Raw genomic sequence first — 26,469 nt, forward strand, 5'->3', positions numbered from 1 at the left:
CCCAGCAATTCCATGGAACTTGAGTTATTAAGGATGAAATTGGCCTTTGAATATCGCAAGTTGGAAATAGAAGCTGAGCTTAAGAAAGAGGAGCTGGCACAGCAAGTGGAACTCAAGAATAGGGATCTTGCGCTCAAAGACAAGGACACTGAATGTCAGAGAATCCAGCTAGAGAGAGCTAGAGTGGAGACTTCAGCTAGACCAATTGAGAGTGGCAGGTCCCCAGCCACCAAGTTTATGAAAGATTTGGTTGGTGTGTTTGTGGAGGGTTCAGATATCCTCCAATGGATTGAAGCGTTTGAAATGGCTTGTGCAATTCATGATGTAGAGAAAAGAGATTGGGCTAAGTGTTTGTTAAGCAGAGTGCCTCAAACTGGATATGACTGTATTCTGAAGCTGAGTGTGGAGGAAAGGGGTCAGTATGAGTGTATGAAGTCTGCTTTGATTGCCAAGTTTGGCAAGACACCTACCCAATACCTTAAAAGGTTCAGGGATTTTAAGAAAAGAGAGAATGTGTCTTGGGTTGACTGGGTGAGTACTGCGCACATGAACATGATGGGGTGGATTGACGGTTACAAGGTGAAAACCTTTGTTGAGTTGTCCCACCTCTTGTTTTTTGAGCATTTTTCTGAAGCCTGTTCACCAGAGCTGCGTCAGTATGTGGCTGACCAGAACATTTTGGACCCCTTTAAGCTGGCTAGGCTGGCTGACAAGTGGGTCTCCCACCGGGTGTCCCCTAAGGACTCCAGTGGGAAGGACAAGGACAAAGAAAAGGGGACCTCTCAGAAAGCTGAGGAGTCCCAAAAGCAATCACAGTCGAGTAAACCAAAACCTTCCTCTCCTAAGACCCAAAAATCTGGTGGGGATAAGTCCTCTGTGGGTGGGAATAAGAGTAGTGGTCCACCTGCTGCAAAGCAGGTTCCCAGTGGTTCCAGTACCGTACCCCGCACTCCTGGCACTTGTTGGGATTGTGGGGCTCTGGATCACAAAAGGGGTGACCCCAAGTGTAAAGGTAAGGCACTTGGAGTACAGGCTGTCAGCCTGACCTACCCTTACCCCGTGGCTGAGGTGGAGGCCACTGTCCTCCCCTCCTCTACAGGAATCACATTTGGTGCTCCGGTAGAGATTTCCTTAGTGTCCCTTGGGGCCTGGGACCAGTACGCAGAAGTACTGGCAACTATCCCGCAGAACACCCGTAGGTTTTTGAGAAGTGTCCTCTTGAATGGCCAGCCTTCTACTGGTTTGAGAGACACTGGGGCAAGCATGACAGTGGTGGACAGGACCCTGCTCAAGCCAGAGGACTATGTAGGTGCTCCTCTGAGAACCACCAGGTTAGCTGGTGGGCCTCCCAAATTATCGCCTGTAGCCCTAGTCACACTCATGATTGGAGACAAGACCGCAAAGCTTCCTGTCCTGGTTCAGGACAATGTCCCTGCTAACATTCTGTTAGGAAATGATCTAGTAGAGTTGGGGTTGATCTCGGATGGTCTTCCCATGACTGCTGCTGCAGTCACTAGGTCACAGGTGACACCGGGTCTGGCTGTGAGTCAGGTACCCGAGCCAAAGGCGAGGCCTAAGGCAAGAAGAAGGAAGACCAAGAAGGCCACCTCTGTGGAGGGAACACCTTCTCTTCCTGCTGTTCCGACAGCACCCATTGGGATCCATGCTCCGGACGGGCTGGGTCCAGCGGAAAACCCAAACTCAACTCCTGTGGGAGAAGAGACAGAAGACTCTCCTGTGGGAGAGGTTCTCAACCCGGAGGATCATCCCGACCTTCAATGCTTGTTAGCTGAAGGGGGACCCTCCCGGGCAGACTTCTGTAAGGGACAGAGAGAGTGCCACTCTCTCGAGGGCCTGAGGAAACAGGCCCTGTCCCAGGCACAAGGCGAAGTGCCTAGGACATTCAAGATTTATTGGGAGGGTGAGCTCCTTGTTAGTGAGCCCACTAAGCCCGAACCTGGTGCCCGCAAGAGGTTGGTGGTACCCCAGGTTTACAGGCCCTTCCTACTGCAGTTGGCGCATGAGGTGCCCTTGGCTGGTCATCTTGGGACCAAGAAGACTAAGCAGAGGCTCTCTGCCCATTTCTACTGGCCACGGATGGGAGTAGAGGTGGAGTCCCACTGCAGGACCTGCCCAACTTGTCAGTTGTCTGGCAAGACTGGAGGCAGGGTCATTGCCCCACTGCAGCCATTACCAGTGGTTGGCACACCATTTGAGAGGGTGGGCATCGACATCGTCGGTCCCCTTGACCCTCCCACTTCAGGTGGACATCGGTTCATCCTGGTCTTGGTAGATCATGCCACCAGGTACCCTGAGGCAATACCCCTTCGGACTGTTACTGCCAAGGTGGTTGCCAGGGCTCTCCTGGGCATTTTCACCCGTGTTGGATTCCCCAAGGAGGTTGTCTCTGACCGAGGATCCAACTTCATGTCTAGTTACATGAAAACCATGTGGAAAGAGTGCGGGGTAACCTACAAGTTCTCCACCTCTTACCACCCCCAGACCAATGGTCTGGTTGAGAGATTTAACAAAACTCTCAAGGGCATGCTAGGTGCTTTGGAAGAGCCCCTAAGGAGGAAATGGGATCTCCTCCTGCCATGCCTGCTGTTTGCTTACAGAGAGGTACCTCAAGAGGGTGTTGGTTTCAGCCCCTTTGAGTTACTCTTTGGACATCCCGTGAGGGGGCCCCTCGCCTTGATCCGAGAAGGCTTGGAAGCCACCCCTCCAGGTCCCGCCAAGCAAGTGGGGGACTATGTGTTAGGCCTCAGGCGGAGGATGACACAAATGATGGGTCAGGCAACAGCAAATCTCAAGGCCAGCCAGGAATTGAATAAGTACTGGCATGACCTGAAAGCTTCGCAAGTGGATTGGACTCCGGGACAGGAAATCCTTGTGATGGAGCCTACCAAGCCTAGAGCTTTGGCAGACAAGTGGACTGGACCCTTCAGGATCATCTCCAAGATGGGCGAAGTCAATTATCTGGTGGACATGGGAGCCTCTGGGGTAGCCCCCCAGGTATTCCATGTCAACAGGCTCAAGCCTTTCCACAGGCGAGCAGAGGTCTCATGTCTCTTGCTAGCTTCAGGGCAAGAAGAGGATGAGAGTGAGCCCCTTCCTGATTTGCTGCATAGCAACCCTCAGGATGGCTCAGTGGAGGGAGTACAACTCTCTCCCGATTTGACAACAGAGCAGCAGAGGGCCTGCCGGGCTTTGCTCCAGCAGTATGCCCCTCTGTTTTCACTGACACCGGGCCTTACACCGTGGTGTAAGCACGAAATTGACACTGGTGACAGTGTGCCTGTCAAAAGCAGGAGCTATCGTATGTCAGATACCGTCAAACACCACATCCAGGCTGAGGTCGCCAAGATGTTGGATCTGGGTGTTATTGAACCCTCCACCAGTCCCTGGTCCAGTCCAGTGGTCCTTGTCCCCAAGGCAAGTTCCCCGGCGGGTACCAAGGATTGGAGGTTCTGTGTGGACTACCGAGGAGTCAATGCCGTCACCAAAACTGACGCGCACCCATTGCCCAGGGCTGATGAGCTCGTGGACACTATAGGTGCTGCCAAATTTGTGAGCACCTTTGACCTTACCTCAGGCTATTGGCAAATAGCTCTGACGGACCATGCCAAGGAAAAGACGGCATTCTCCACACCTGAGGGACTCTACCAGTTTAGGGTCATGCCCTTTGGGTTGAAGAATGCCCCTGCCACCTTCCAGAGATTGGTCAACCATGCGCTCAGTGGGCTGGAAGCCTTTTGTGTGGCTTACTTAGACGACATTGCCGTCTACAGTTCCACCTGGGAAGAGCATTTGACACATCTGGATAAGGTGTTGCAGGCCTTGAAAAGGGCTAACCTCACTATCAAGGCCACCAAGTGCCAGATAGCTCAGGGGAAAGTTACCTATCTTGGTCATGAGGTAGGAGGGGGTCAAATCCAACCTCTCTCCAGTAAAGTACAGGACGTACAGAACTGGGAGACTCCCACTACTCAAACCCAGGTGAGAGCCTTTTTGGGCCTCACTGGGTACTATCGCAATTTCATGGCAGACTATGGAACCATAGCTGCACCCCTGACAGCTCTAACTTCACCCAAACAGCCTAGGAAGGTTAATTGGACTGAAGACTGTCAGAGGGCCTTTGATGGCTTGAAAGAAAGTCTGTGTAGGGAACCTGTGTTGAGTGCGCCTGACTACAGCCGACCCTTTATCGTCCAGACGGATGCCTGCGACACCGGAATTGGAGCTGTCTTGTCCCAGTTAGATGACAAAGGGAGAGAACATCCTATCATATTCATCAGTAGACAACTCAAGGGTAGAGAACTTAGGTGGGCTACTGTTGAAAAGGAATGTTTTAGTATAGTTTGGAGCCTTAGGCGTTTTAGGCCCTACCTTACGGGGTCCACCTTCAAGGTCCAAACAGATCATAAGCCCCTGAAGTGGCTTATGCAGATGAAGGGTGAGAATCCGAAATTGCTCAGGTGGTCGATTAGCCTACAAGGGCTAGACTTCACCATAGAGCACAGACCAGGGAAGAGTCACGATAATGCAGATGGCCTTTCCAGAAGGTATGTTGACCGTCTGGATGAGGGTGTCTATCCCGTGGGAGATTAGGCACCCTCCACCTCAGTCTGGGGGGGGCGACTGTGATGCCGGAAATGCATCTGAGGGACAGGGCCTCTGAATCCTTGTCCTTTTTCTGTTTTTACCGTGTGTTCTGTCATGTTTTCTGCCCAGGAGTCCATGAGGGACTCCTGGCAGTGCAGCTCTCTTTTGGTTTGGTGAACAGACCCATGGGATACCCTTATGGCACCCATGGGTAGGGGTACAACCCTGTGCCCCTAGTGTATGTTTTTGGGCACCTGTGGGTGGCCCACAGAGCAGGGTATGGGCTGGTGGCAGCTCCATGCTGAATTTGACAGGTGCTCTGGGTGTCCTCCATTTTGGGATACCCAGGCCCTGCCATTGGAATCAGTTGATTCCTGATGGGAAACAAGATGGCCCCTGTGGCCTCTTGCTTTCTATTGCCTGTTATCTTGTTTTTCCCAAAGTCCTGGGAAGCCCTGACTCTGTCCCTTCCCCCTGACTGGCTGTTGGGTGGAAGTTCTATATATGGTGTTGTTGTGAAGGCCCAGCTAGACTGACTGGAGCCTTCCCAGTGACTGTATGTTATGGGTACCTCCTGTGGGTGGGACCTGGGTGAATGGAGTGTGTGACCAATATACACTCCTTGTTGTGGTTGTCTGGTTTCTGGCATGAGAGACAAAGACTGAGACAGCCCTGCCCGAAACTGGCCTGAATGCAGTGGGTAGTGTTGAATGGCTGGGTACTTGTCCAAATCCACATTCCTTGTTGTGAGTATCTGAAAGGGAGGAGTGTGGCCTGAATGCACTGTGTGCCTGATTGGCTGACTGACTGCATGAATGCCCTTCGGTGTGATTGGCTGCTGTGTGTGTGCCAGCAGTGTGGATGAGAGACAGAATAGTATATCTGGGGACCTCTCACCACTGGAAATTGTTCAGAAGCATTCAGAAGCTGAGTCTCCACTCAAGAGTAACTGGATTTGCTGATCCTCGACGTCCAACTGGAAGAAGAAGACTTGCTGTGGCATTTGCTTCGACAGAAACTGAAGGTTGTCGACATCGTCGAGGACTGACCCGAGAGAGGACCTGGCTAGGCGCCCTCTTCCCGTGCTCCGAGGGACCATCGAGCACCGCTGAATCTTCGCCGAAGCGCCCTGGAAGTCAGACCCTCGAAAGGCTGCCGACCCGAGACGGGACCGCCGAGGAGATCGAAGTGAAGCACCCGGACCTCGACGCTGTCGAAGTCCATTGCCGTCGACCAGGGTTCGCAGGTCTGTGTAACCGCTGGAGGCCCGTCGAAGTTGTGTTACCCAGCCGTGGGAACCACTTGACGCCGTGCCGCCGACGACCGGAGCCGTCCGCTCCTTGCCTAAGAACATTTGACTCGAAGGACTCCCTCGTCCGCACCGTCGACCGCTTTTGCCCTGCCGGAGAAAGTCGAGGACGACCAACGCGCCGAGGAGAATCCGCCGGTGGGTTTCCCGCCACCTCACGATCCCAAAGACTCGAGCGACTCGACGCCCTTGCTGGGCTCCCGTCTCTACAATCTTTGCGGTCCAGAACTATTGTCATCGAGGTGCCCCGCACACCTCCGCCTTGCAGGACGCCGACGCCCCGACGCCGACGAGCACCGCTCGGACGAAGCTGCCGCCTCTTCGACATCGTTCTACCTCGTTTGTCGACGGACGTTCGACGCCCCGTGTCTCCCGCTTGAAAGGGAAGGCATTCAAGAAGGGCCGTCGATTCCCCGTCGCCGAACCCCGAGGTCTTCGACGTTTCTCGACGCCTCTCGACGATCCGTGACTCCTGCTTAAAAGGGGGTCATTCAAGAAGGATCTGTCGACGCCTCTTCGAAGAACTCGACTCCACCAGGTACATTGGGGGGGTAAAAACATTGTAGGAGAGAATAAGACTGTTGAACAATATATGGACTGGGCTTGTGTCATATCCCTTTATTTTACAGGTTGCCCAGGTGGGGGGATCTCCACACAGAACTGTGTCCAGTAGCTAGGGCCAGTATTCTGCCTATTGTTTCAACCATCTTTTATCTCTCCTCTCTCTATTGCTGGTTTCCTTCTTATTGATCTGTGTGCCATTTTTACAGTATTGTGAATGCACTTTAATGAGGTCTAATATTAGTGGTACCACTTTAGAATTGTAGATATTTATCATTATTGGTTTTCCTGAGCACAAAGTGCGTTGTTGTGATAAGTGTACATAACCCTTGAATATTAATTATATAAAGACTGTGTTTTCAGTAATACAGTGTGTGGACATTCCTTTGTGGGGGCTTGGGGATACACTGTACTTAAGAACCAGCCTGCATCACCTCCTGAGAAGCTAGGCCTTGATTGCTCGTCCATCGCTACCGTATTAGAGAATCTTGGCTGGGGTCCTCTGTGCCTCTCCTCTACCATATAGAGAGCGGAAGTACAGACCCCCCCACCGGTCTTCACACTATGTTTCAGGTAGTCGATGGAGCGTCAGTGCGTGATGGATGTGCTTATCTTGAAAATATAGTCGTTGCAGCGCAAGAGGAAGTGGAGACATGCACACACGAGTCGGAGCAACAGCGTCCTGATGTTGAAGTTCGAGGCAAGAAAGTTTCAAAGAAAAGAAAGCAAAAGAAGGTTAGTGTCCTGGTCACTATATTATGTTGTTTTTCACTGTTAATAGTTCAATACTGTTAAGTTGTGTTTAAACTGAACATCCCTTTTCCAATCTGTCCTCTAGTTGCGAGTGGGTGTACAAACTAGATCTACACAGACAGTGAAGCGAACGAGAGATGTTGCTTGTCAAACCTTTTGGCAGGGACTTGAGACTGGAGATGCATCGTGCCAATGGGAAGAATATGAAGTGATTGACAACGGAGCTATACCACCACCAGCCATTGATAGTGAATGTCCTCCTGGTAGTTCGGATGCAGTCGGAGATCAATTTACAGAATCCACACCCGCAAAAACTAAGACCGCGAGAAAGTTGAAGAAATTGTTTTATTCACCCATCGCCGGAGAAGGAACAGATGTTGCAATGGAAGAGAATGAAGTGGACGACAATGAAACACCATCAATATCACTGAACATAGCGGAAGACGATATCAGAGATTCTACCTTTCATGTGAGTGACATGTCCTCAACATTACAGGCCGAACCAGCTGGGATGCAGAGTGACAGTATAAGGAAAGAGGCCAAATTCATTGTATTAGATAGTTGTTTGATTGATATTATTATTCGGTTGAAATGTGGGCATTCGGTAGGTGGGGAAGTATGTGGGGAGCCATTGATTAATGTGACTCGTGCAATTCGAGGCACTAACCTTAAAATACATGCCACCTGTACAAAATATCCTTTCTCATGGTCTGCACAACCCATGCTGGGACAACTGCCAGCAGGCAATCTACTTTGTGCAGCGGCTGCACTTTTTAGTGGTTCAAGTTTTAAAAAATTAGAGTCTTTCTTTCAGTTTGTGGGAATCCATTTCATTGCGAAAACTCAGTTCTACAAATACCAAACCGATTATCTATTTCCAGCCATTAGCGAAGCTTGGAGAATGGAAAAAATGTCTATTGATAGTACATTCGCGGGCAAACGGTTCAGGCTAGCCGGTGATGGACAGTGCGACAGCCCAGGATTTTCAGCCAAGTACTGCACCTACCACTTTCAGGACATGGAAAGTAAGAAAATTGTGAGTTCGGTGGTCGTGCAGGTGTCACAAAGTACATCCTCAGTGGCCATGGAGAAAGTTGGCTTTGTAGCATCATTGCAAGAACTACAATCGCGGGGAATGGTGATCGACCTGATAGCCACAGACAGACACGTTTCAATTGCCAAGACAATGAGAGAAGAGTACAAAAATATAAATCACCAATTTGACGTTTGGCATCTTGCAAAAACAATCAATAAAAAAATGTCTGCTGCAGGTAAAAAAAAAGAAATGCAAGGTATTTCACAGTGGTCCAAGTCAATCAGCAACCATCTTTGGTGGAGCTCAAAAACATGTGGAGGGTCGTTGGAAATTCTACTGGAAAAATGCCGGTCAGTAATGCTACACTGTACCAACGTTCACCGTTGGAACACAAACCAACATTTCCACAATTGTGAACATGGCCATTTGTCCACAGAGGAGGCACGGAAGAAGAAGTGGTTGATTCCTTCATCACCCACTCACAAAGCCATTGAAAAGATTGTATTTGATAAAACTATAACAAGAGATTTGAGGGGACTCACGGAATCCTGCCACACAGGAGATTTGGAGGTGTTCCACAATATGTGCCTAAAGTACAGGCCAAAACGATTGCATTTTGGCATGGAGGGCATGATAAATCGGACTCTTCTAGCGGTCTTGGCACATAACCATAATGTTGGCCGTCAACAAAGTAGGACGACCGGAACTTTAGGGACGCTTCGCTACAATAAGGCCTTCACTAAAAGAAGTAAACAATGGGTGATCAAACCAGTGTTTGAGGATATGCAATATGAGTTGATTGAGAGACTTATTGTTGACGTCCTAGATAGGCACATAAATGGAGTTGTGAACGAACCTGTGCAGGGGACAACTGCATTGCCACCCAACATTGCCTCTGTCCCATGTCCACCTAAAGAAGAGCTCATTGAGAAATACACATCACGGTTTAAATGATTGTAATTTGATTGTCTGTTCTCTCGAGTCTCCTCATGTCGCAGGCCCATTGAATATGTGTATCTATGTAATGTGTAAATAAAAGTGATTGCTCAGTGTACATGCAATGTGTCTATCCAACCAAACAGTAATATAAATCATTTTTCAAAAAATATATAATGTCTCCGTATTTATGGTTCTCTGGGGCTGCAAAGATGGAAATGCAAAGATGGAGTGTAAATTTCAAGTCCTGTGAGATGGCCTTACACTGAATGTAGCTAACTAGGAATGTGTGCTCGTTCAAAGTGAAGGTCAGCTGCTTTGATTTTTTGCTCGGGTGCCGGAATGGCCCACGACTCAGTATAAGGTTCTATTGTTATTTGACCTTCACAGGCCGGGACCATCCCGAAAGACTTCTTTTTGGGGGTGTGGGGCAATAACGTAAGTAACGATAATGAATATAATTTCAGAAACGAAAGCCATTTCATGTTCGTTCATTAGAAGAAATAACGTCGGCATAGAAGGAGTGGCATTTCGGGGCTGCCCTACGCACAGACACAATGGAAAATGCAAATATAATGTAAGTAACTCTTTAGATGAGTTTATACCGCAATTTAATTACTATACAGTAGCTTTAAAGACGGGTTAAGTTGTACTTGTTCGTTCTATGTGGCATATTGTTTTGTACTGCGCACTATCTTGAGGAGAACCATCTCCTTTTACGGAAGCACCTCAAAACCTTCCTCTTTGCTTCTGCTTTCTCTCTCCCTCTCCCCTGCTACAACTGGTCCACTGTCTGCGACCTCGGTCCTGGGCCCTTCCACTCTCCACCTGCACTGCCTCCCTGTCAACCCCTGCACTGGGGGACTGTCTCAGTATCCTACAGCCCCCCCTTGAAGTATAATACCCAGTTGCACTGTCCTAGCTATGAAATAATTTCCCGACCTAATATATAAAATGAATAATTTTAATGAAGATCTGATGGTGAGACTAATTTCATTTTTTATGTTTGTCAAACAGGTACATCATCCATTATTGTCTGTGTCACGAGTACCAGACACCGGCGGATGGGTTTTTCAACCGCCAGTTGCTTCTCCGCGTGAACAACGTTACCACCCTGACCATTTTATGGGACGATCGCCAAGTACAAGTATGCCCTTACGCGGTACTAACGGCTAGATGCAACATACAGACCGTTGTGGTGGCCTAGTGCCTCGTTGCTGGAACAGCCATGCGATTATCAGTGCGACCGCTGAATATTCAAATCGCTGAATATTCTCAAAACATTTGATGTCAAATAAATGTACTTTGCCAAATGTACAATCTTGCCGTTTGCTTTTAAACCACAGTTTCATATTCCGAATTGTGGCGCTGTATTGTGAGATGATCTAAGACCCTGTGTACAGCAAAGGAACATTGTGTGCCTCAAAAACTAACTTTTTGGAACGTGAGCAAATAAAAATGCAAATCGCTGAATATTCTCAAAACATTTGATGTCAAATAAATGTACTTTACCAAATTTACAATCTTGCGGTTTAATTTAAAAGTACAGTTTCATATTCCCAATTGTGGCGCGCTGTGTTGTGTGAGCTCATCTGTGTTGATTTCCTGGTTCTGTGTGGAGTCGCGTAGAAGACGCCTGGGCGCGTTTGCCTACGCAGCTCAGTCACGTCACGGATAGAGGCGGGGAATATGAATGTTTTGATCAAGTCTGTTTCAGGGGCGGGGGATTTGATTTAGTGCCGCAAAAGCAGGTGAGCCAGGGCGATGGGGGGAAATGATAGGATTATCAGAAAATGGCGGCTGATTTCGAGTGCGTTAATGGACGAAAAGTCGGGTAAGGTCCATAGGAAAGTTTTCTACGATCTACCGATTTATGCTTAAAAACACATGGCCGAACCATAGGAACAATAAAAAAAAAGTCCCGGAACTATCCTTTAAGACCATGTTTTTCCAATCTTCCATACTTTGGAAGAAAAGAGATTGTTAATAAACCGGTATCTGTGGCTAAAACAGTGGAACATGTGTCAGAAAGTGGGCCTTTGTTGGCCAGAAAATTGCCCTTTATTTTAGCGCAAGCTGAGCCGGAACCACGACGAGAGGTTACTACCCACTCAACAGACAGTATATCTTAGCCCGATTCAAGGAGATACCTAATTTGACTTCAATCACTTCATCGTGCCTATGTGGAATGTGTAGACAGTGTTAGAGTGGACAGAGTTAAGATTGGTCTATTGTGAAAGATGATACATGGGATTATATTTTCTGAAATGCAATACTTCAAGAAAACGGTCTATGAACGGCAGTGCTGTTGATGGTATAGAAAATTAGGGATTTTTGGCAATAGATTCCACAAACGATCTAACTTTTGTTCGTGAACCATTATTAGTGAATATTAATATTGGTCAAACCCAAGATCAACATTTGGCAAATTATTTTACAGGGTCTTATTCAAATCAAATAACGGTCTTGTATGACTGGGCCCAGATTATGAATGCCTTACATACTAAAAACAGGCATCTGGTAAATTGAAGTTTAAATAATGCTGACATTAAGATTTTATTGTGAAACACACAAGGGTTTCATTACTTGATTGGAAAATGAGGGTTGTCGCCCTCATTTAATTTAATTTGTTTGCAAGAAACATGGATTATGAATGAACCTATGCTAAATGGTTTTACTATATGTCACACGCCTGCCATTAGAGGCTTGAAGGGTTGATCCATGGGTGGGCTATTGTGTGCACTAAAAGTAAACAACAAGGCAAAAATGGAAAACATGTCGAATAATAACCTTATTATACTTGCAGTGAAAATGCTTCTTAACATTTATTTTAACCCATTAAGAAACACCTTGGAGACCTTCTTAAGTTACCCATCGGGTATTCTCGCCTTGTTTATTCCTGAAGATGGTGCCTCTCTTATTGTTTTAGGAGATTTTAACAGCGAATGTCTTAATAATAAATGTTATTGCTTGAAGGATAGGTTAAATTGTTCATCTAAATCAAAAGGGAGAGGTAGAATAATAAGAGAAGATCTAGAAAATTGGAACCTGGTCTTAAAGAATGGCAATATTAGTGGTGACACACCCCCTGGAGCAACACGGTTTAATGGCGTCACAGCCTCAACGCTCGATTACATCTTTGTATCACAAGATTGATTTCCTTTGTGTACCTCAATGCAAGCTCAACACCATATCAAGGGCAGTGACCAGAGTCTGCTTCTTTTGACTTTATTATTAGTCGTGAGACACTCGGTGATGTTTCGGTCCCCCTGATGATAGAGGTTAGGGAGCATGATCTTGCCATTCTTTGGAAACCATATTTGCCATCAAGATTTAACTGTGTTGTTGAGAATGTACTTCAGGAGGTTGAGTATTTAAATGTACTTCCTGATGAATATGCACCATTCTTGTCAGGGCTATTGATGAGTCTTTCATATTTGGTTATAACCCGAGGAGAGGCCGTGAAGAAAATGCACATCCATAACTTTGATAAAGAAACGCAACAACAAAAATGGAGCTAAGAAGGGATGTTAGGGGATTACAGAAAAGTGGTGATTCTAATATGATCATGATTAAGAAGTTAAAGCAGCAGTATAGAAACTGGGGAAAGGCCCATAGGCCGCTTAAACTTCAACATGATGCTGAAAGATTGTTTGCTACAATTCAGTGTAAAAATTGCCCCAACTTCTGGTCCTTAATTAAAACCCCACTTGCTCAGGTTTTCTTCCAACTTCATCCCATTCCAAGAGAGATTTGGGAAGATCATTTGATTACACTATATACCCATAGGGATGATCATGAGGGGGCTACTAACGAGTGTTGTTTAAAGCAGGGCATTTTGGGATGGTGTTGTTTATCTATTGACGTGGAAGTGGTCATGCGGGCTATTGGTAAGTGGAAGACCTCAAATACTTCAGGTCCGATGGCCTTTCAAACACTAACCTTAAATCTTCACCGTCCTTGTGGGCCAATATTTTTTGACACATTTTTATTGGTTTCTTATTGTACAATATCAGCATAAGTATTCAACAGTTTTCAACTCCCCTCCCATCCCCCCTGCCAGAAGTATAGTCCGTTCATCCGGTAGTCTGTATTCTCTTAGGATCCCACAATGCCCAGTATCCTGATCTTCTGAGGGCACCATGTAGTCACTTTGTAGGCAGCTCAGTACCGACCCAGAGTCTCTTTTAAATTCCTCCTGGTCTCCCTGAATGAAAAAAAAAGTCACTACAGTGAGTAACTTTAATTGTTCATATGTCCCATCTCCTTTCCTCCATCCTTGTGGTTGATTCTACTGAACAAGGCCATAGGGTGGAGTTGTGACAACCTACCTCATATCTAAGATGAAGCAAAAAGTTTCTTCAGAACCGCCTGACCAAACTCTGCATCGAGCCTGAAGCTGTTGTCCAGGGAATAGTGCTTGCAGAAAGCAGACGGAGTGGCACAAGTAGCTGCCCGGCTGATGACATCCCAGGAAGCATGATTCTAAAACGCAACGGCTGTGGCCTTAGCTTTTACACCATGGCCTTCATATATGTATCTGAAATGGCCAGCACCATCCAACGGGTGATAGACGCCTTCGATGCCTGAGAGCTGGGGGAGGAGCCCCCAAAAGTGACCAACAGTGCCTCAACTACCTGAAGGATTTTGTCAGAGAAAGTTAAAACTTGAGGACCCTCTTGAGGTCCCAGGAATGTAGGGCCCTCTCTGCCTCCGACTGCGGGTTCGGGAAGTACACCGGTAGGCAGATCTCTTGGTTCAGAAGAAATGGGGAAACCACCTTGGGCAAGACGTTTGGGTGAGTGCGCAAGATGACCTTGTCATTGTGAAACGTGGTGAATTGCTTGCATGAAGACAACGCCTGAAGCTTGCTGATCCTGCGCACTACCAGCAGAACAGTCTTTAGCGTTACCAGCCGCGGTCCACAGAGGCCATCGGCTCGAAGGGTTTGCGCTGCACGGCTGCCGGAACCGCATTGAGGTCCCAGATCGGATGCAGCCTATACACCGGAGGGAAAAGCCTAGACAACCTCTTGAGGTGGGTCTTAACCACCGAGTTAGCCGCCGAAAACACAGGCTCTGGGGAATTCTTGTAAGCCCCAATGGGTGCCAAATAAATGTGGCAAGTATCCACCTGGGCCCCAGAATGAGCCAGGTGTGCTGAAAAAGACATTCCGTCGTACAGCGGACATGTGACAGGATCCAGACCCTTGTCATGAGCCCAATGTCAGAAACTTGTCCATTTGCTCTTATACTGGGACCGAGTAAAAGACCTCCTGGCCTGTTGAACGATGTGCCAGATGTTATTCGAACATTTAGCATACTGTAGCCTTAGCTGCGCAGGAACCAGGCCGCAAGTGCCAGGCTGGTCAGGTCTGGATGCTCCACTGCCCCGCCCTGTTGCATCATAAAGCCCCTGTTAGGGATCGGAAAGTGGACAGACACGTGGGAGAACAATTGGGATCGGAAAGTGGACAGACCCGTGGGAGAACAACTGCTGCAGATCCGAAAGCCAGGCTCTCGAAGGCTAGTGGGGAACAATCACGATGAGGCTGCAGCCCACCAAAGCCCGGAACGTAGGGCCCTCTCTGCCTCCGACTGCGGGTTCGGGAAGTACACCGGTAGGCAGATCTCTTGGTTCAGAAGAAATGGGGAAACCACCTTGGGCAAGACGTTTGGGTGAGTGCGCAAGATGACCTTGTCATTGTGAAACGTGGTGAATTGCTTGCATGAAGACAACGCCTGAAGCTTGCTGATCCTGCGCACTACCAGCAGAACAGTCTTTAGCGTTACCAGCCGCGGTCCACAGAGGCCATCGGCTCGAAGGGTTTGCGCTGCACGGCTGCCGGAACCGCATTGAGGTCCCAGATCGGATGCAGCCTATACACCGGAGGGAAAAGCCTAGACAACCTCTTGAGGTGGGTCTTAACCACCGAGTTAGCCGCCGAAAACACAGGCTCTGGGGAATTCTTGTAAGCCCCAATGGGTGCCAAATAAATGTGGCAAGTATCCACCTGGGCCCCAGAATGAGCCAGGTGTGCTGAAAAAGACATTCCGTCGTACAGCGGACATGTGACAGGATCCAGACCCTTGTCATGAGCCCAATGTCAGAAACTTGTCCATTTGCTCTTATACTGGGACCGAGTAAAAGACCTCCTGGCCTGTTGAACGATGTGCCAGATGTTATTCGAACATTTAGCATACTGTAGCCTTAGCTGCGCAGGAACCAGGCCGCAAGTGCCAGGTTGGTCAGGTCTGGATGCTCCACTGCCCCGCCCTGTTGCATCATAAAGCCCCTGTTAGGGATCGGAAAGTGGACAGACACGTGGGAGAACAATTGGGATCGGAAAGTGGACAGACCCGTGGGAGAACAATTGCTGCAGATCCGAAAGCCAGGCTCTCGAAGGCTAGTGGGGAACAATCACGATGAGGCTGCAGCCCACCAAAGCCCGGAACTTGCAGAGGGTCTGGTGGAGCACAGGTGGTCAGGGGGACGCATAGGACCTGCGGTCATGCCAACAGATCTGGAAGCCGTCTCCCAGAAACCCCTTACTCTGTCCTGCCCACTAAGCAAACTGGGGGCAATTTGAATTCAGACGAGATGCAAACAAATCTAGATCCGCGAATCCCTACCACTGGAACAGGGGCAACAAGGAGTCAGTGTGCAAGTACTACTTGTAGGTAATGAACCCCAAGCTGCTCAGCTGGTCCACTTCTGCATTGCTGTCCCTCAGAAGGTGGACTGCTGAAATCCAAATCCTGACTCCTGATCCCAATTGGCCACCAGATGGAGTTGGAGGCATTTGATCTTGAGGCGGGCGTGCTGCACAATGAGAATGCAGCAGGCCATCAGCCCCAGAAGGTGTTGGAACCACCATGACAAGGTGGTCGAGTTGGACAAAAAGTGCCCTATCGCCTTTCAAAGGGAGAGGAGCCTCTCGGGCGTGGGGAACACCCGCAGAACGGTTGTATTCTAACACAACTCTACGAAAACCAGATCCTGGGAGAAGCACCACTGTGACTTCCTCTGGTTGAGGTAGAACCCGAGCTGATGGAGAAAATCTGCCAATCTCTGCCAGGAGTGTAACACTCCCTTGGGGGAGCCCGCTCTCATCAGCCAGTCATCCAGATATGGGTATAGGTGATGGCCCACCACCGCATTCATCAACTTCGTGAAGACACAAGGGGCCGAGTTCAGGCCAAAAGGCAGCACCCTGTACTGAAAATGGTACGACATAATCGTGAACTGCAAATTTCCCATGCAGCCTTTAGATGGCGACATGAGGGTCCACATCCTTGAGGTCTAGGGAACACATCCAGTGCCCTGCACACAAAGACTCTGCTAAGTGCGCCGGGGTAATCGTTTTGAAGTGTTCTAGCGGTAAAGACAGATGTTATGCTAACCTTGTTTACGCGGGGGCGTCGGATGCTGTGGTCGTAGGCGGCTGCTTCTTGGTGGATCTGCTTCTTGCTAGCTGACAGCTCTGGTATCTCTTGACTGTTCTGGGGGAAAAGGTCAGCTTCTGTGATCTGGAAGTCAAAATAAGTTAGGGCTGCCAAGGGTGTTAAGCATTTCCCCTCTCCCACCAGGCGATGTTCCCTAGGATTCGGGGTTACTATTCTTTCCTTTTGCTCACCTTATGACTTTTGTAGGCAAGAGCTCCGTCCTGCTTGCTTTCAGCAGGGGCGCAGTCTCTATTCTCCTGTGTGATCTGAAACTAGTTGCTTAACTGGTTCATGTGGCAGTGTGGCTGTAGAGTCTAGCCCAGGCCTGCTGTGGCAGCAACTTCTTAGGCCGCGTTTGCCTCGCTTCAATGCTTTTCCTTCTTGCTCTAATGTCCTTTTCAGTGTCTGTTTTAGTGTTCTAGTGCCCAATCCTTTTCCTGGGCGTTCGACCTCATGCCAAGTCACGGTTTGTAAAGTTTGTTGTTTAACATCCCTTTCTTGTGTTACAGGGATCCGTGCTATTCCGAAGCACAAGCGCTGAATTGGCTCCTGTACGAGTGCCCTGCGTGGCTGTTTTGATGTCCCAAGCTGATTGGTAAGTATATGCGCGTGCCAGCTTTGCTGCTGTGACTATTATAGTCTTACTTCGTGTGCGCTGACTGTGTCTTTTTCCTTTCCAGATACCGGTGTTTGAAACAAAGATGTGATGAAGCTAGCTGCACAGGATGCCAGCAGAAACTGTTGCTTGAATTCTTCGGCAAGCAGAAAAAATTGAGAGTCTTCAGGTAAGTTGCTCAGGATGCAGGGCGGGCAGCGTGGGTTGCGCTCTGTACTGATGCTTTCTTTTCTTGTTACAGGCTGCAGGCGATGGTGAGCGTTATGCTGCTGGAAGGCAGAATAACGCAAAGCACGTTTCTGAGCTGGGCGTGGCTTATATAGCTAGCCACGCCCGGGAGCTCCAGCCACACCCAAACACTAGTCTGCATGGCCAGACAGATGAAAAAAAAAAGGCTCTGGCCCTGTGCCCTCCATGTTGAGTTGTCCAGAGTTTTCTTATGGCCCAATGTGCACCACCTTATTCTCTGATGAGCTTGGCGCCGAAGGCACCAGGACAAGGTCCACAAGGCCTTTCCTTGTTTTCCAAGGATGACTGGAGCAGCACCCACGGCAGCACGGGTGCGAGGCTGCATGTGTATCCACTGACTGACAACAGATTGAGAAATGACAGGTCCAGTACAACCCTCAGGCCAGCCTGATTATTCTTGTGTACCACAAAACTCCTAGAGTAGAAACCAGACCCTCTGTCTGATTGAGGAGAACCGGTTCTACCGCCTGCATCTCCAAGAACGAAAGGACCTCCCGTAAAAGAGCTGGGTACCTGATCTGACGAACAAAGTAGAGGAAGGTAGAGGAAGACTGAAGCCTGTGGAGACTATGGATAGGATACAAGGGTTCTTGAAAAGATGTGTTCAACTGTCCTGGAAAAGAGCCAGTCCCCCCCCACTAGGGAGCTGTGTTCCCCGACCTTGACATCACTGTTTATTGGTGTCGGAGGCGGGTGCAGAGGATGGGGAGCGTAGAAATCTCTGCAAAGTCCTCTGCTGCGTCCTCCTGTTGTCACTGGGCGACCTGTCAGTCATCTGCGTATCACTGTCTCAGAACCCCTTGGAGCCGGTGAAAGCTCAGGGTTTGAAATCGGTCCTGCCCTGAGACTGAGGGAAGGACTTCTGCCCTGGTTTTGACAGGATGGCCAAGGACTTCGTGGTTTGAGTGGAGGTTTTCTTATTTGTCTTTTTATTTGTCAGCTCGTCATCTGTTGAAAAATGAAAGAGGACCACGCCCTCAAAGGGCAGATTTATGATCTGCTCCAGCACGTCAGATGAAAACTTAGTGGCATGCATCCACACTGTACTTCTCATCTTGAACCCCCAGGCACAGCCCTTTGCTGGCTGTTTCGATGTGGGAGACAAAAGACTACATGAGATCCTGGCAACAGCCCGCCGTCCGTCAGACTGGCCTTGAAGGAGGCTTGCCTCTCCAAAGGAGGTCAGGCAGAAACTCCCTGAGCTCCAGCCACAGCTTCGGAGTAGCCGGGGCTAAAAGGGCTTCAGCGTTGACTTGCTGAAGATGCAGTCCTGAAATGGCATAACAGCATCTGCCCAAAGATGCCAGGACCTTGTCCTCCTTGGAAAGACAATTTGAGGTGGCTCCCATGGAGGAAGACGATGGTTTAGAATATAGTGAGCCCGCAGCCACCACTGAAATATGTGGCTGCGGGTGGGAGGCCAGGAGGATTGGCTTCCCGTCCGACAGCCTGAACCCGCTGTCCAACTTCTTTTTAGTCCGGCCGTTGACCCTGGACTTCCTGCTTCTCCCAGAACTTTCTCGCCACCTGCAGGACATCCTTCTAGAGAGGGAAGCCAGACCGGATCATGGTCCACTTGCCCAAAAACCTCTGCTAGCACTCCTGACTCGTGGGGGGCTTTGTCAAGCAGAGGGACCCCAAGAACTCTGCCGGGCCCGGCTGGCGTCACGAAAGGCCTTAACGGATGCTAAGGGTTCATCATCCTGGGCGTCATCATCGCACCCCAGGCTCCTTCTCACAGACCGAGGGGAGTCTGGACCCCACGACACAGGTGCCAGCGGGATTCCTGGAGACGAAGACCGGTCCAACAGCTGTTGAGGGGGGAGGTGAGGCGCCCGAGGCATGTAAGCCACTAGACTGCGATGGGTAAATGCATCCCTGAGGAGACCAGATGCCTGTACCATACAGTCCGCGGCCGCTTTCAGAGGCAACAGGACTGGAACCTTCTTGCAATGCCCATTCAAGGGGCGAGCGCGTGGGCGGGCCCGAATCAGATCTAAAACGGCTACCGGCCTAGCAGGCTGTTAGGGAGAATTCTCTCTTTAAGCTGAATTTCCTAACCTAGTGAGTCCCCCAGCAGCTTTGCTGGATTTCTGGAGTTTGTTTTTTTTTTCTCCTGCCAAGAGTGAGACTCTTTTACTCCCACTCTTGGACATGATTTATGGTATTCCTTTGACTGTGAATGTGTTTTATGGGCTATGGGGTCCTTTACTCCATAGGGTCTCATGTGTTTTTGCGATGTGTGTTACACAGCACCCTCCGCGCAGTAACACAGGGGTGTCATAGTGACACCCCACCATAAACTCCATAACCTGGGACTGACTACTGTCTCCCAAGGCATGTAAAGTCACCATTGGCTTTGCTAGTCCCAAATTATTAACAGAAACCAGTACAAACCATCATATTGTGGACATACTGGTCGGGGCAATTTGATTGGCCCGGGCTCTGTTAGTCGAGGGGGCACATCTCCGTCCCCCCTGATCGAGTTTTGGCTGGTGGCAGTGGAAACTACTTTTTATATTCGACCGCGAATATTTTCCTATGGGATTTTCCCATTGTTCGAGGCTACCAACTTTAATTAATTAATTCTCATAGCTTCGAACATACCGCCAGTTTATTTAATTAATATTAATTCTCCGGTTGGTATTTTTTGCCAAGACTCAATTCAAAAATGGCGTTTGTGTTCTCTTCTGTGACTCCAACCCAAGTCGAGCCCTTTGTTCCACTTTTTGGCGGGCTTCTCCACAGAAGCCCCCAAAAGTGGTGCCACTCTGTCTGGGTACCACAGGGGGTGTGGGAGGGGGTTTAGGCACCCTGGACTGAGTTACCTTGGTAACTCAAGTCGCACTCTTGTGTGATTGGCCCAAGTGGTGAGCCGGCCGGCTCACCACTTAGCATGTTTGAGTGACAGCTAGGTTGAGTGAATGGGGGTTTTCTGCATAAAAGCAGGGTTTTGGGGACTGGAACTTCAGAAGTCGCCACAGGACCTGAGAATCCGACGAGGGAGAAGCTGAGCCGACCTACCACGACGACACCACCGGTGGAGCCCTGCAGAACCGACTCACCACTTCCCGACGACAGAGAAGATCTCCCGGCTGGAGAGGCTTCTTCCCCTGACTGGTGGGCACAACCAGTTCACCTTTCTTTCTTCGCACCCCAGCCCGGTTTGTGGTCGAACTGCCCGTGCCAAGCACCCCGGCAGCCGGATAGCCACTCACCACTGAACCGCGAATCACCAGACCGCTCCTTATACCTTAAAAACTCAGCGGCTGGTTTCTTCCCTGGGAGTGCAACGGACTCCTGTCTTCCCCCACGACGAGACCCTCTCTTCCCCTGGACGAAGCACCGACTTGCACCCGCTGCCAGGAACAACTGCCCCCGCTGGAGCGTTCTCACCACTTTAAGGTAGCGTGTCCGCCAGGCCTCCCTTTCTAAAGATTGCTACAAGGTAATAATAACCCCTTAACCTTCTGGACTGGGCTGGCCTCCTTGACCCTCTAACTGGTCCCTTTCTTTGGTCCAACTCCTTTTTGGACCTTTACAAGACTTCTGTGCACTGCAACCATGTGACCTTGGACACATTTCGTTTGAATCCTCTGAAAGTGGATCCGGCCTCTTGAATCCTAACTTCACAGTTTTACTTTGCCTGCCTCCCTTGTTACGTTCTGGTAAAAGTGGTGGGATCTGTTTCAACTTGTTCTCTGCTTTTCTCTCCCTTTTTAAAACAAACTATTAGAGTGCCATCTACGTTAAGCGCTCACCGCTGTCTGAAAATAAGTGGGGCTTTACTTAAGACTTGTCTAATATTCTTTTAAGGGAGTGTATATCTTTTAGTGACCGTGTTTTTGAATTGCTTACTATTAGTGCCTGTGTGTTTTTCTAGATGTGGTTTTAAATAAATAATTATATCTCTTTTACACCAAGCCCTGGTCAGTGTTTACTTGTTCTACTGTGTTCTCTTGACCTATTGTGAATACTCTGTATACTGCCTAACTCTTCTTGAGGGAAGTCTGACTGCTCAGCCACAGCTACCAAGTGAATCTGTGTGGTACAGACTGCTACCAAGTGGGTTTACTGCCAAACACCTGCAGTCCTAAATCTTTTGCAGTGGTTCCAGAGGGAACTGCACAGGTTTCTGCCTAACACAGGCTCTGCCACGTGCCTATCTGCCATCTTGGGACCTTGCGCCAGTACCTAGACGCGAGGGCGCGAAGGTCCCAAGCCACGAGAGGTCTCAGACATGGGGGGATACAGCTTGGGCTCTGACTCACACCCTCAGAGCTACTTGCTCTCGGGACCTGCGCCGGTAGTCGTGCTGGATCGTGCCAAGGACTGACACTTGGAGGTGGCACCTGACGATCCTTTACCCCTTGGGGTCGAAGAAGAGGACAAACTTGATCACCCTTCAGAGGACAGCTCGGTAGGGCTCCTAAGCCCCCTCGACTTGGGAGCCGGGAGCGTTGATGGCCTCAGGGCTTCCCCCGTAGCACCCGGAAGAGCCCCCTGGCTGCTTGGCTTGGGAGCCAGTAGCCTTAGAGGCCTCAGGTCTGGCAGAACCTGAATCCGAAGAACCCTTCCCTGTGGGAACTCCAGGGAGCGAATCACCGCGCTGAGGAGCCGTGCTAACAGAGGGCCTACCTTGTCTTGACGAGAGGTCCTGGAGACAAAGTCTTGAAGTTGTGCCGGAGGGGAATCCAACACGACAACTGATTCTTCAATGGCCTGGGACTGAGAGCAATGCAAGCTGCACATGCGTCCCAGCGCTGATCGGGCCCCAGGCACCTAAGTCAGAGTATGTGGGGGCATGAGGCTGGGAACGAGCGGTCACACAAAGCAGAACTTGTGAATCCTCCTGCAGCCAACATGTGCCGGGGGAGTCAGGGAGACACCTAAGGGAGGCTAATTAAGATTGAAAAACTAAGAAGGGGAGCAAGCGAAAAGTTAAAGTCTTTGCGGTGGCTGCCAAGTCCGATACCGTCCGTGCAGAAAAAGGGACTAAGGTGATGCGCCCGAGGGTGGGGCCTCAGTGGGGCGTTCCCATGCCCGAGGTCGCACCCCTGCACGCTGTACTAAATTTAAAGGCAAAGCACAATCTTTCACTTACAAAGGTTCCGGTACCGTCTCCATGTCGGGGGGACGCCCACAAGGATGGAGGAAAGGGGACGGGACGTATAAATAGGAGCCACATTAGTCCATTAAACCATGACGTATGAGTAGGAGCAACAATAGTTACCACGAGAGAGGCTTTTTTGGAATAGTGTACATGGCAAACTGAATCACTTCTGGGGGAACCTAATTTAGGCAGACAAGGCACAGTGAGATGGAATGATTTGCCCAGGAACAAGCACTTTGTTTATGCAGGGAAGCTGGCATTTGTGACTAGTCTGGAATGTAAGTATTTGTCAGAGCATCTTCCCAGCTCAAGTTGGTACAAATACGTGTTAATGATTAGATTTGAAAATGTAAAGTAATACACCGTTTTGTACAGATGACTTTAAACGTGCATAAGTCACATGATAAACCAACTTAACAATGTATGCATCATTGTAAAAGCATGTTGATTAAAACGTGCATTGTGATAATTCTATTTTGCATCCTAAATTGAATGGAGAGGACCACTACTGCTACACTTGTGGTCAAAATGGCCCTTGGTTGCAATTTTAATCATGTTCACCACGTAGTGATGTAGTGGAAAAGTAAATAGTAAAACACAAATGAAACAGCCTTCACTCTTTACTTTTCCACTAGGTTCCTGGAAAAGTGAAAAGTGTTTCTCACAATTAATGATTGTGGGCGACATCTATAATGAATTCTTTTGGAATCTGCCTGCTTTTTCCAGGTACAAAGTCAGACGGATTCCATTGGTCTTAAATGATTTTTGACCGGCATAAAAATACAACCTGGTGGAAAATGTGCTAAATATACCATGAACCGAAGGTATTTTTCACAGACTGCACACAATTTGTCATGCTGCATTCCATTTGGGAGCTATTTGTTGTACATTCCAGTTTTTTATTTGCTGTCACAGACTTGTATCCTTGGTTTATTCTGGGTAATCAAGGACTACACGTTTCAGAATACATAGAACAAAATAGCATAGAGAAACATCTCACAAATGGAAAGGTGCAGTTTGGGGTGTATGAAGGTGGGTAAACAATGATGGTGTCCTCGATGACAACAGATGGCAACCAAGCTCCTGATGACTAAACTAACTGAATTATGGTCATACTGCAGGTTTGATCTTCCCCTTTCATAAATGTCAGTCTACTTTACAAAGCCTTTCTGGCATAATCGTTTAAATGGATCATAACATTACAGCATGTTGTTATCTACAAGGCAAGTATCACATTACATTCTTCCTGTACCATTGTCACATTCAGATTTTCTTTATAAACAAATGTACCGACTTTAATGGTGTAAATTAACTTACTTAGCTGAATGTAGAACAACTTGCTGCTAAGGCTCGTCATTGCTGAGAACTGGTCAGTCTCGCTTTTCCCACGAAAATAATCCATGCTTAAACTGTCGCCATCATTTATTTCAATCCTTTTTGATCCAGTAGCAACATTAACGGAAGTGAATGAATCGCTTGGTGAAATGAACACGCTAAGTCCCAATGAATTTTTAATCACAAATGGGGTCTGATCTTTTTGGAAGACATCACACGTTTTGCTTGCTGCTTCTGCAAATGCCTAAAAATAGAATACAAGTACAATTTTAATGTGCTGGAATTACATGATTTATATTTTACCTCTCTGGTATGATGTGGAAATAGGGAAACATTAGATTTGTAGGCTTATTTACAAGTTTGGGCATTGAAGTTATCTTCATCCCACAGGTGCAACAGCTTAGTCAAGGATAGATAGCTATGGGAATAAAGAAGACATGAATAACCTCTGGTTATTGTTAGATATTATCTGTTGGGGGTCTGTCCTTGGCCCCCCCAGGCGTGCCCGTGAGCCCCCAACCTAACAGAGCTCAGACTCACACGTCCGTTAGGTTCGGGCTCCCCAGTCGCTCTGCGGTTCCGGGAACGCCCCGTTTATTTAAGCCGCACGCGGCGACGTGCAACGTCACGCCGCCGCGTGCGCAGCCCTTACGGGGCAACGCCACACTCCTCCTTTTTCAGGAGGACACACAATTACTTTATTAGTTAAACACAACATATCACACAGCAAACAACTTGCCCACCCTGGACCCAGGCCTCTTTAATGTCAGCCCCCTCACCCCGGATGACTCTCCAACTGTCCCAACACATACTCACTGAGGTAAGCGGGTTTCCCTCGCCCAGTCCTCTGGGGGTACCTCCCGCTCACCTCCGGCACCGGCAGTCCGTCAACAGTAGCCTCCCGACACGGAGAGACCGGGGCACCGAGAGGGGGGCCATCTTCCTCAGGGATCTCGGCGACACCAGGGTCCAGAGGGGGTTCAGTTCTCGAGTCCCCCAGCTTCTTGAAGAAGCTGACGTTGCGGGTGACAGCCGTCCGCCCATCGGAGGCCGTCACCATTGACCCCTTCACAGCGACCACATCCAGGGGCGCCGGTTCATAAGGCAGTGACAACTTCCCGTGAGGATGGCGGTTCCGGATGAGCACCTCATCCCCGGGTTCCAGCCGCTGGGGCCGCAGGCCCCATCGCACGTTCTCTTGGCTGATCCTGGCCAGTCGGTCGGCCTCCTCCTGCTGGTCGTTGATAACCCCAGGCTCTCTCTCCTGTACCTCCGGCAGTAGACCCCGGGGGCATCGCCGGAACAGCACTTCCGCCGGGGCGACACCAGTGGAGGCATGTGGGGTGGTGCGATACACTCGCAGGAATTGATACAAGGCCCGTTGGAGGGGCTGGCCTTGTCCTTGCGCAATCCGAAATGTCTTGTTTAGTGTTCGCATCAGCCTTTCTGCATCGCCGTTGGCCCTCGGCCACAGCGGGGATATCTTTCGATGTTGAACTCCACAGCTGGCCAGGAACTCTGAGAAGCGTTCGCTTTGAAATGGCGACCCATTGTCCGAGCACAGCATCAGGGGAAACCCATGGGTTGCAAAGATCTTTTCCACGCCGACCACCACATGCTCGAATGCCACCGATTCCACGAACTCCACCTCGGGGTACCGGGAGTACTCATCGACTATGGCCAGAAAATGGGTGCCCACGGACGTGGACCCAAAGTCGGCATGTACGACCTCCCAGGGCCTGGTCCCCCGAGGCATTGCTTCGATAGCCGGTTCCCTCTGCACCGGGGAGGCTGCCTGGCACCATACACAGGCCGCCACAAATTCATCGACCCTTTTCTCTAGCTCCGGGAACCAGACCTTCATCCGCAGCCTCGCCTTCGTCTTGGCAGCACCCATATGTCCGTGATGGGCCAAAGCGATCACCTCGCCCACTTTGGAGTGGGGGACCACTATGCGATCCCCCCGGAGCAGGAGCCCCGACTCAGAGAAGGACAGCTCATCTTTCACCTTCCATAGCTGTTCAAGGGCGGTCTTCGCCTCATGGGTCCGCCCTGCGAGAGCTTCCAAGACGAGCTTCCAAGACCCGCTCTGCATCGACTGCTTCAGTATCTGGAAGCACCCATCCTCGGCCGCCGCGGCCTCCAGCTCCGACAGGGGCAGTGCATTTGGTGTTGCTCCCTCCACCACCATCCGGACATGGTCGTCCGCTTCTTCTGCACAGGTGTCTCCTGCCACTCCCCCACGCACTCCGGGATGCCGGGAAAAGAAATCCGCTGCATAGTTGGCCCCTGGCCGGTATACCAGCGTGACCCCGTATTCAAGCAATGCGAGCATCCATCTTTCAATTCTGGCCCGCCAGAATCGGGAGCAGGGGTTTATGATCAGTCACCGGACGTCCCAGCACATATAGGCGAATGGATGCAAGGTGGAATGAAAATGCAGTACAGAAAATACTCAATATGATTTCAACAAAACAATGTAATCACTTTTCTCTGGCAATTCCCTCCCCC

At 49.4% G+C, this 26,469-nt stretch overlaps 1 protein-coding gene across 5 annotated transcripts in view; it reads right to left on the reverse strand.

The window, feature by feature from the left end:
• VPS13A (vacuolar protein sorting 13 homolog A) overlaps positions 1 to 26,469 on the reverse strand; it is a 2,994,934-nt gene that overhangs the window by 1,222,781 nt on the left and 1,745,684 nt on the right. For all 5 annotated transcript variants that reach the window (XR_011280366.1, XR_011280367.1, XM_069625905.1 and 2 more), the window contains one exon: positions 23,941 to 24,202. Coding sequence is in view for 3 of the 5 variants with exons in the window: in XM_069625905.1 (XP_069482006.1) it covers positions 23,941 to 24,202 (262 nt within the window). In the remaining 2 variants the exon portion in view is untranslated. The remainder of the gene's footprint in view (positions 1 to 23,940; positions 24,203 to 26,469) is intronic.

The sequence above is a fragment of the Ambystoma mexicanum genome, chromosome 6p (assembly GCF_040938575.1).
Source record: "Ambystoma mexicanum isolate Mex_15411 chromosome 6p, UKY_AmexF1_1, whole genome shotgun sequence".
NCBI lineage: Eukaryota > Metazoa > Chordata > Amphibia > Caudata > Ambystomatidae > Ambystoma > Ambystoma mexicanum.